An 11,527-nucleotide genomic window follows, 5' to 3' on the forward strand; every position below is an offset into this window, starting at 1 on the left:
TTTTTCTTACAAAAAGTGATTTTCTTATCTGGAATAATTTGTAATACTGCACAGTTCCATAGTTCCTCTTGCTTCAGGAAATAATTTTTTTCCCCCCTCTTAACTTCTCTTGTTTTGTTTTGTATTTCATCCTCTGTGTTTGTGTTGGCTTTTAGCCCTCTCTTCCTTTCAGTGCATTTGGCCTGGTGCCAAATGAGAATCAGCACTTAGCCTAGGAGTATCATTTTCCAACACACAGAATCAGAAGGAAAACCCCGCCTCTTACACCCACTACTAATTACCATAATACTACAAAACTGACTCCTTGCACCATGTGCTCATCACTTGTGAATGTTTGCTTTCCACAGCTCTCATTCCTGCAAAGAATGAGTTTGAGCCACCTGGAGAATATGCCTTTAGGCCATTCAAGTCCTCAAGGAGCACAGAGACCATCCTGGAAGAAATGGCTACTCTACTCAACAACAGTTATTTTGCTATTACTTTGCTCCTTCAGTACACTAATCTTTACTTGTCTTCCACTCAAGGTAAGGAGACAACAGTACCTAAGGTTGCTATTTATTATACTCCTTTTTTCTTTTATAAGTCTAGTTATTATCATTGTCACTCAGTATTGTTAGAGCTAGTTGGAAGAGTCATGTGGGTACAGATAATGTAAATATAATTCCAATTTTGTCACAGCAATATGGCTTTTGAGGCTTATCTAAGTGTTTAAGATGAAAGGTAGTAGAAAATACTAAATGTTAGCTGCAGAACTAAGTTAGATGGAATCAATTAAATCAGTCAATTGACAGATGCCTGTGGAGTGTTTTCTCCCTTTCTGGAACTCTGCTCTTGGTGGAATAAGAAGACGTAAAACACAATGCTTGCCCTCAAGGAATGGGGTGCAAGCTACACTCTTGCTGTGGAAAACGACATAAAAAGATAATAAAAGACAATAAGGTAAGTTACAGATGGTTAGCGTATCTTTGAGGAGGGAAATGGCACTGAACTAGGAGTAAGAAGATATGGATTCTATGTCTCTCAATAACTAGCTGTATGCATCTGAAAGGCGTCTAATCTTTCTGGTCCTCAGTTTCTTCATCTGAAAAATGGTGGTAGGCAAATGGATTTGTTCATTATAATGTCCCTTCTAGCTATAAAATACAGTGATTAATAATTTAGCTAAGGACAGTATAGAACATAAATGCTTTAGGAGGTCAAGAGGGGGTCACTGACTTTGGGCTAGGTTGATCAGGGAAGGCTTCATGGAGGAAGGAGGAAATACTTTCTTATTTGGGAAGGCCCTGATGCTTATCAGGAATTTCCCACTGAGCTCCAATCCAAGTTGTGGGTCTAGTGAAGGGAAGGGAGGTACATGAGATTCTTAGTAGAAATGTGACTGCTGACTACATAGCACTGACCAAAAAGAAAGTAAGAAATGCTTTATTTAATTTAGGATTTAGCCAATTCCTGGGTACATCTAAAGATTCTGAGCCTTGCAAAGAATAAGGTAGTACATGCCCATCTCAGAAAGGGCTGTGATATGAAATCAGTGACTGTAGAAACATTTTTCTAAGGGGGATTGGTCAGTTAAAATTTCAAAGATATGGTTTTACTACTTCAGATATTTGAAAGCAATTGAGAAAAGATACAGGAGGAAGCAGTACATTGTAGTTGCTGATGTTAACTTAGGGTAAGTATAGCTTTGGCCAAGTTTTTACACAGTAGCCCATTAATTTGTACACAAGTGAGTACAACAGAGGAATCTGTAATCACATCCCCACTGTCTCAGGAATGTATCAAGCAGAACTCTGAACTTTCTGGAACAGTGAAGCTTTGAGCAGAAAAAAAAAAGAATTGTCAGGAATTCTGAGTGTTTAGACTTCTGAAGAAGGGGAAGGGTGAGAATAGCAGCAACTTCAATCTGGAAGTGCCTTTTCCTTCTCCAAACCTCACGTCCTATTAGCCAGAAGACTGTGAAGAACACAGGATATGTTCTAGGTGTCATCATTTCCTGTGTGTGACTGGTGAACCAGTGCCTGGGAGAGAAGGAAAGTGCCTTTCTCAAAGGCACACAACTGCTCTTGCAAAGGGAAGGAGGTGGGCTCATACTAGGATACCTCTTGCCAGAACTGAATTTGATCACTCCCCTGTGTTTGAGCTCTGATTCCAGATTCTCTCTCCTAGACAATATGCAGCTTCTCAATGAAAGGTTCCGCCTCTAAAGAAATAGCCCAGAGTTTGTACCAAATTTGGGGAAGTTTGAAAGGTTTTCAGGATATTGTCCTGACAGGATGCCAGGGAGGCTTAGTTCCCATGGGAAAAGCCAATGCCTGGCCGACAGTGGAATGATATTAGCTCCTGTATTCCACTTTCCACTTGCCTGCACTTCTTTTTCCCTATTGGCCACAGATTAGTATTTTTGGAAAAGAGGACTGAATGGCTGGTGGGTGATGAGTCATTATGAGGTGGCCACTTCCACCTCCTCATAATGCTCCACGACGTTGGAGTTTACATTATTTTAGTCTCCACTCTGGTTTTTATATACAAAAACCCCACTTTCCAGCCTCTCTAGGCACTAATTCAAAAAGTGTTAGACAGGAAGGTTGGCTCCTTCGAAATCAACAGAAATTTCTTTGGGAGAATTCTTTTTTTCTTTTTTCCCCCTCTTCATTCAGAAGACATTTCACTGAAAGAATCGGTTATGAGCCCAAGGAGTTGGTCCGTCCCTAGATGAAAATAACCTCACAGAAATTGTCTCTAAGAAACCAAATGTCAGGAGAGTCCCCTGCTTCAATGAAATGAAGGATACTTTCAAAAGGGAAAGTTGTGCTTGTACTTAAAAGCAGAGTAGATTCTATTTCCAAATGATGATCTGATTAGACTTGGTTTGGAGAAATAATTATTAAGTTTATTTATTAACCCAAGTATGTAAATCTGGGCTTAAATCACAATGGGGTTACAAGAGCAACTGATCCTTCTAAGCAAAAAATAAATTAACTAAACTGAAAGTCCCATATGCTTCTTTATAAGTGGATACCCACTCCTTCCAAACATCACCAAAATTAGAAATACAAACTGCTCCACAGAGTGGTAGGGGTGAGACTTTTGAGTCAGGCTCTGTTTGTGTCTTAGCCTGGCCTCTCATCAGCTGCATGACCTTGGGCTAGTTACATAATCCTTCTCCTTCTTGTTTCCTCATCTGAAAATGTGTGTGTTGGTTATTTCACAGAGTTGTGGTAAGAATTAATGAGATAGATAGTACAGTGCCTGACCCATAGTAGGCTCTCAGTGGATGGTAGTGATTCATATTTACACCATTATTATTAATGACTTTACAATGAAGATAAAGTTAAAAAAGACTTTTAACAAAATGGGTATTCCTTGCTTATCTATTCCACTTCCTCAGCCAAAGACTATGCCTCACTACCAAACAGAGGATTTTTGTGATTAGACAGATTTTCATTTGTGGCAATAATGACAGAATAGCACAGTGGTGGTTTCTATAGTTCCAAATAGACATTAAAGCAGCCTACAGGATTTCCGCAGTATCCAGGATTTCTGTCTCTGGCAATTAATTTGTCTGTGGCATTAGGTTTCTCCTCACACTCTTTATACATGAGAGTAGACAACATAGATGTTACCTGTGGCACATATTTTGGAACTCTTTTATATTTAGATTGATATCCAATCCCTTCATGTGTTTAATCATGTCTTTCTAGAAAGATGATAAACTTTTTAAGAGGCAAGGACCATAGATGACATTAGTTTCTCTTGCTTACAATGCTAGTATACTGTTGGGAATGTAGGTGCTTAAAGTTTTAATTCTTCATTATAATCAGCATCATTATCAAAACACTAATACTTAATAAGCAGGACAAGACAGAATATCTGGGCAAAATCCTTTATAAGAATTATCTCATTTAAACCCATAAACAACCTCAATGGGCTAGGTGCTGCTATTTCCCCCATTTTATAAGTGAGAAAATTGAAGTTGAGTCCCTATCACATGCCTATTATGGGTTAAACTAAATTGAATTTTAACATCTCTTCTAAGAAATCCCAAAGTAAGGATGAAATAATTGCAAGAGCAAAAGCAATTGTAGGAATCCAGTGATTTATCTCCTAGAACAGTGACTTCCCAGCCTTTTTGATTGCATCTCTCTATCAACAAAATGTTCTTGAGTACAATCCCAATATATATGCTAATTTATTGTAAGTTTTATACAAGTTCTAATACTCTGTAAATTAAAAAGATATACAATAGAAATTTATAAGGATGAACCAAATAATATGCTTAATGTTGTTTATTCACAGTGCAAAACCATTTTGCTTTTACCAAAATGTTATATTTTTATAATATGCAAATATATAATATAAAGATTTCTAAAATAATTGAAATAATATTTTAGTAAAGTAATTTGATAAATGTGTTTCTTTTATTTTCTTAATCTTAGTTTAACATTTTTAATATAATAATTTGGAAGTTATAGTCTAGGTTAATTTACCTTACCTTGATTCATGGTTTTGACCGTCATAACTGAAAAATTACCTCATGAAGAAATATAGATCAAAATGGAAGAATGCATTTTTGAGTGTGCTTACCATGTTATGACACTAAATTTTAAATCCATCATTCAATAGTGCAAAGTTCTTTTTTTTTTTTAATTAAAATAATATTGTCCCAAGTTGGGGGCAGGGTGGTGGGATGAATTGGGAGATTAGGATTGACATATATGCACGAATGTGTATAAAATAGATAACTAATAAGAACCTGCTGTATAAAAAAAATAAAATTAAAACAAAATATTGTCCCATCACTCCATTCATGATTTTTCTTCCTTCCTTAGACAACTTAAATTCCACGGTCTATAATTAAAATCCTTACCAAGGTGGTCTTTCCTTCGTAGGCTCCTTTGCAGGTTCTTTCTTATTTCCTGATCTCTAAACATTGCAGTGCCCCAGTACTCCTGTCTGTCTGTACCCACTGACTTGATGCTCTTATACAGTCTCATATCTTTAAGCACCACATAGAAGCTGAAGACTCTTAAATTTATATTATCAGAACTCCTTAAATCCCATCCTTACAGATCTAACTACCTTCTTGACACTCCTACCTGGATATCTAATAAGCATCACAAACTTGACATGTCTAAAAATGAACTCATGACTCTTTCCCCCCCCAATTTACTCCTCTTAAATCTTGCTCATTTCAGTGATTAACAGTTTTATCTTTCTAGTTACTCATGCCCCGAATCTTGGTGTCATCTTTGTCTCTTCTCATTTTCTTATCCGTATCCATGTCAGGAACTCCTGTTTGTTTGCTCAATTTCCAATCACTCATCACCATCTCCACGGCTAGCACCTTGGTCAGAGGCACCATGCTTTCTTGCATAGATGATTACACTGATCTCTTAGCTTGTCTCACTGCTTTTGCTCTTGTCACCCTTTAATTTATTCCTAGCACAGCAGCCAGAGAAATCCTATAAAAGAAAAACTGATATCATGTTTAAGCTTGAAAAGTCTCTTAAGCACTTTGCCACAAGGAAACAAATGAACTTTACATGGTACAAAATGTGTGGGTATACCTTACCTTACTACTAAGTATCTTAAAGCCTTTAGTATTTAAATATCTGTATTTATAAAATCAACCACACTGGTGGCTTCCTGTAGCATGTAAACTGTGGTATGTTGCAACAGTTTGAAACTGAGATCTCCTCAGGGTATTTCAGTCACTGTACATTATGATGCATGATTGTCTGAATATTAAATAGTGGTGACATTATCAATCTGAAATGTAAATATTTCTATAGCTTAATTTGTTATTTAAAACATAAATAGAAATTCTATTATTTTCTTCTCACATGCCAGTGGACCATCTTGTGAAGTCACTGGGATGCAGAGACTATTATTTATAGAAAATTTCTATAGCCCAAGAGGAGGAGAGTCCAAGATCAAATAGTTGTACTGTGGGTAGAGATTAGGTGGATAAAAGGAGTTCTTAACTTTTTCCTAGAAGACCCAAAAGGTAGCTGGGTAATGAAAGGAAAAGGAAGACGCCAGCCATCTGTAAAGGAAAGCTGAGAGATCCAAAACAAGGGGGAGGGAGGGATTTTTTTATATGGCTAGGGAAAAGAAGTCGGCTTCAGGAATCAGAGGCTCTAAATAAATCAATCAAGAAAGTTGTGACACTGTCATCATCCTGACCAATTCTTCTTCTTCCCCTACAGACTGTCAATGGGCCCTGTATAGCGAAGTTTGGTGAGTAACATGTCTCATATACCTCCTTTTTTACTTTTCTTAGTATTTGATGCAAAAGGCAAGCTCCAGAGTTAAGAAAGCATGCATTCTATTTTAGTCATCCTTCAGCTACTATTTGCAACTGCTTATCTTGTGCCAAGCAGTTGTCTAGGAGCTGAGGCTTCAGAGGTGAACCAGATGGACAAGCCCATGCCCTGATGAAGACTACATTCAAGGTCACATCTCTGGGCAGGAATGCATAGCACTCCCATAGGCCTGGGAATCTGAGATCCAGGAATCTACTTTTAATTCTGTGTTTTAATAAGCACAAGTTTCAGATTTCTACAACCTTTCCCTGGGACAAACTCAAAGTCATTCTCACATTTTACATACTGCTAGCGTCCAGTAGAGTGAGTATAGGGTGCGATTTTTGTTTCTAAGTATAGAGATAAGAAATGAGAGTTAGGGGAATGGTCACATCTCTGCTCGTTTCTCTTCTCCTCTTAGCTCCTGAGTCACTTTCCTTTATAGTGACCTGGTACTTGCTTAGAAAACACACTAAAGTTTACAGTCGTCCTGAGCCTTAGGGCATTTTTTAGAATACATACAAAATTGAAATGAATACATTTTGGGTTGTTTACTGGTTTAAGGTCAAACACCCATTTTCAGCTGACAGCAGAATATTTCTAGAGTTAACTTCGACTCCTGTTTTCCTATACAGTGCAAACAGCCAGGCTTCCTTGCTTTGTGGAAATTAGGGAGTCTCTTTTTACTTGTCTCTGCCTTTGTGATTTGTTTTTGTTTTTCTAGTGAATGGAGTGAAACTCCTCATGATATGTTGAAATTTTCTTTTGATGTGGTAAAAGTTGAGAACCTCAAGTGATGCTAAGATAGTCTTTAAGTGTCCCCCATCACAGAATTAAATATGAGAACCAGTGAAACTTCTTCCTGGTGACTTGCCTATGGTCAATTACATGGTCAAGCAGGAAGAAATTTACTGGGCTCTGGGCTCATTGGAGATACAGGGAGACTTTGCTTCTTGCTTTAATGATCTTTCCTTCATTCTCCTTCAGAATCTACCCTCAGAGCCTTATATCATCTGACATTTATATACAAATAAGAATTTGTCAATATGTTATCTCTTCCAGGGTACTTTTTTTAAAATCAAGGTTTCTAATTATGTGACAAAGGCTTTGACTCCATAACAAAAATTATGGAGAATTAGAGAACAGGCCAGATAAGTGTTTTGGGAGGTAAAAGCACATCCTGGGATTCTGAAATCACACCTCTGTGTAAAACAATTAACATTAGGAAAATATGTAAATTCCATATATTCCTATGAAAATAAACAAGTCTTGACCCTTTCCCCATCCCCTTTGACAGCAATAAACTAGGGATACTTATATTTAAACAGTCAAATAATTTCCATTTATAAACTCATTAATTTACCAGTAGCTATTTTGGGAGGGTTTGGATAAAGATAGTCCAAGTGTATCTTGAATGATATATACCCATAAAGTGCCATAATTTAGACACAGTGCACCTAATTCAGGAACACGGTTGTATGATTCAATCAAGATATATTTATTGAGCACATACTGGGTACCAGGAATTCTTTTTGGTGCTGAAGATACAGCAATGGACAAAATAGAGAAGTACTTGTTCTCAAAGACATTATATTCAAATGGGTATAAGATAGACAATAAACAAACAAATGAACAATTTATAATAGGCTAGATGGTGACACCTTCTATGAAGAAAACAAAAACAAGGTAAAGGGAGAGAGTGACAGGAGAGCACTATATTTTATACAGATTGATGAGAAGATCTCATTGATAAAGTGATACATAGTAAATAGTATTTACACAGAGAAAGACAAATATGCATCCTGCACTGCCAACTTTGGTCATCACCATCCTGGCGGGTGATTCCTCTCTTCCTTCCTCCTTTCTCCCCTTTCACAAATATCGATTGACAAGAGATGAAGTGCCATCCTAAAACTTAACCCGTGTCCCTATTCCAAATGTATTTCCTTAGAACTCCCCAAGCAAGAGATACACTCAGGAGCTGCAATTTCTCTAAAACAAGGGGTAGGTAGATACTTAAAATATTAAAATTGTGGTTGGAGAGAACTAGTATAGACCGGGTAAAGAAACATCCTGTAAGTAGGAAAGAACTATAATCAGGAAGAAGATGAAATAATTAAATAACTATGCTTTCCTTTTTTTTTTTTTCTTTCTCTCCCCCGCCTTTCTTGTAAATGTCTTATAGGACCATTACCTTCAAAATGGCAAATGCCCTCTCCTGAGCCTTCTTGTGTGAATAAGACAGCTGATTGGAGGCTGAAAATACTTCAGAATGGTTTGTATTTAATTTACGGCCAAGTGGCTCCCAATACAGCCTACAAGGGGCGAGCTCCTTTTGAGGTGCTGCTACGTAAGAATGAAGACCCCATACAAGCACTAACGAACAACTCTACAATCCAGAACGTAGGAGGGGCTTATGAATTCCATGCTGGAGATGTAATAGACTTGATATTCAACGCTGAACATCAGGTTCTAAAAAATAACACATACTGGGGGATCTTTTTGCTAGCAAATCCCCAGTTCATCTCCTAGAGACTCGATTTTGTCTCCTCCGTCCTCTTCAGCACATGCAGAGATACCAGTGGGTAGGACAGAGGAGGAAGATTTTCAGTGCCTACAGTTCATCTGGGCATACAGATCAACACAAACAGAACTCCTCTGCATGTGGATTTTCATTTCTCATGCCTGTCTGAATAAGACTCAGAGGGAGGACCAAAGACATTTGGTTACCCTTGACGTTAGGTCAGCAAAGGCACTTTACTAGTTCATGATAAAATGAATACGGGTGGCTAGAGGACAGAATCTTCTCAAAGTGTCTTTGTCTAATCCTTGAATCCCTGGGTGGAAAAAAGAAGTCTTATTCCCATGGGAGCCTTATCTGGTATGAAAAAAGATCCAGGGCAGTAGCCTGGCCTTGTTCTCATACTCTTGGACCGTGGATTGCTTGATTTCATTCTTCCCATATTCCCATCTTCTGAGACTCTCCTAATAAAAAGTAGTCAGACTTGGAGGGTGGCCACAGATATGCCAGCAATACACCACTTTAGATTTGATGGCATTAGAGGATAGAGAACACTCTTGAGAACTATTGGGACAGAGGCACAGGTGGCTTTGGAATGGAACGCACTTTATTCGGGAACTTTCCTTGATTTTATCATACTCAGGATGCAGGGTGCTTTATAAAACCAGCTGGTCAAAAGGGTCATTCTGAACCTTCACATACGGCTTCAAGAGAACTTGTGTATGTGTCTAAACATTGTCAATAGTAAAGAAAGAGTAATCATTACTAATCATAAGCTTTACCCCCAAAATTGATATTACCAGTACTGTATTTTATCATGTAACGATTTCATATTTTTAGCTAGCACTGCACAGTTTGCAAAGTGCTTTCATATATCACTTGACAATTCTATGAAGTTAATGGAGCAGGTATTTTTGGCACAGTTTTAACAATGAGAATACGGAGGCAGATGGAACATAGGTAACTTGTTTCAACCCACAGAACTAGTGATTAACAAGGGGCCCTGGGCTTCCCACTGTATCACACTGTTTTAGCTTTAAGGTTGGTATTTCTGCTATCATATTAGAAGTCTATAAAGTTTAGCAGATTTGATTTTTCAGGCGGTATATTCCCTTTTAGCCCAAGGTAGATAGATAGACAGAGGGAAGCTACACCAATTCTTTCCTTTCTCAGCAAACTTCTTTTCCTTTCCTTGCCTGGAGCAGGGAGCACAGGGTGTTGTTCGGGACTGACTTCAACCAAATCCCCTTCCTCACTTTGAAGAGCCTGTCTTGGTCAAATGTGTTAACTTCCAAAAAGAATGAATAGCACTCAATTCAATGACAGTCTGCTAAAGTTTTGGACTCTGCGAAATTAACTAGCTGCTTATGGGTTCTTGTTGAAAGGTATGTAATGTGATTACATGATAACCCAATTTAAAATATTTATGGATATTTGTAAAAGGCTACATTGTTAATTAATAGTATCACCATATAAAGCTAATTTAAAAATATTTGTATTGTGTGCAAGAAAAACTGCATGGGAGCAGACTAAGCCTGAGGCCACGGTGCTTCTTAGTAATTTTTTTTTAAAAGACATCTGCTGAGTAGCTTAGGGCAAAAGGCTTGGATGCCTGGTTCCTCTTGCATTTGTATATTTTCTCAGGAAATTAAAGTTATATGACATATATTTATGGAAACTTGGTGATATTGATTGTTGTTGAGTTATAAGCAGCAGTGTGCTGGAGTGGGCCAGTACAAGTTCATAAGAAGTGATTGTTAAATTTTCACAGATTGCACAATCTGGTTGTTAAATACAATCATCCTTGAAATTGGCCGTGGTGGGACTATTTATACCATGGGAACTGGCAAATGCTACAAATCAGGGCTTTTGTTTGTTTTTGGAAAACCCATTCACCAGCACACCACTGCTTGTAAAACTCTCCTTCTTAATAACTCCTCTTGGCTTCTGCGTCATTCCTGGGACAATCGATCAATCAAGGCAGACAAGGGAGAAAGTGAAATTGTCATACTCCTAGCAAAAGCCCCACATATCAGTGATTTCTCAGGGCAAGCAGAGGTCTCTGCAGTTGCAACCAGAAAGACAGCTACCAACAGATGACCTTTAAATTTCCCTAGTGTTGTAATTTCAGGTTTTGCTTTCAATGTATACTCTTTCCTTGTTTCTTCAAACAGTTGTTTACATTTTAAACCTATAATAAAGTATATGTTGGTAAGTCATCCGTAGCTGATTTATCTGTGGGTTATCAGACTAGAGTTTTTGATCTAGAGAATATGAGAGTGCATCAAAGAAATTCTGGCCCATATGAAACACTGCTTTTTAAATTTATTTTTAGAAGTTTTAAAATTGAGGTATAGTTGATTTACAATGTTATATTAGTTTTAGGTATAAAACACAGTGATTCAAAATTTTTATACATTATACTCCATTTAAAGTTATTATAAAATATTGGTTATATTCCCTGCACTGTACAATATATCCTTGTAGCTTATTTTATACATAGTAGTTTGTACCTTGTAGCTTATTTATTTTATACATAGTAGTTTGTACCTTGTAGCTTATTTATTTTATACATAGTAGTTTGTACCTCTTAATCCCCTACCCCTGTCTTGCTCCTCCCCCTTTCCCTCTCCCCACTGGTAACCAATAGTTTGTTCTCTGTATCTGTGAGTCTGTTTCTGTTTTGTTATATCTGTTTGTT

General features: G+C 37.5%; 1 protein-coding gene across 1 annotated transcript; it reads left to right on the forward strand.

Annotated features, from left to right (window-relative positions):
• Positions 1-313: 313 nt before the first annotated feature.
• On the forward strand, positions 314-9,460 carry TNFSF18 (TNF superfamily member 18). Its single transcript, XM_061185700.1, has 3 exons — positions 314-524; positions 6,210-6,240; positions 8,491-9,460. The coding sequence occupies exons 1-3, from the start codon at positions 366-368 to the stop codon at positions 8,835-8,837; spliced, it is 537 nt and encodes a 178-aa protein (XP_061041683.1). The 5' UTR covers positions 314-365; the 3' UTR covers positions 8,838-9,460.
• The last annotated feature ends 2,067 nt before the right edge of the window (positions 9,461-11,527 follow it).

This window comes from Eubalaena glacialis, chromosome 3 (assembly GCF_028564815.1).
Source record: "Eubalaena glacialis isolate mEubGla1 chromosome 3, mEubGla1.1.hap2.+ XY, whole genome shotgun sequence".
In the NCBI taxonomy this organism is placed as follows: Eukaryota; Metazoa; Chordata; class Mammalia; order Artiodactyla; family Balaenidae; genus Eubalaena; species Eubalaena glacialis.

Excerpts from the sequence above, each read along its gene's own strand:
- TNFSF18 (XM_061185700.1), top strand. The coding sequence starts at position 366 with ATGAGTTTGAGCCACCTGGAGAATATGCCTTTAGGCCATTCAAGTCCT. Across the intron at positions 525-6,209 it reads TTACTTGTCTTCCACTCAAG|ACTGTCAATGGGCCCTGTAT; the intron begins GTAAGGAGACAA and ends CTTCCCCTACAG. Across the intron at positions 6,241-8,490 it reads GCCCTGTATAGCGAAGTTTG|GACCATTACCTTCAAAATGG; the intron begins GTGAGTAACATG and ends AATGTCTTATAG.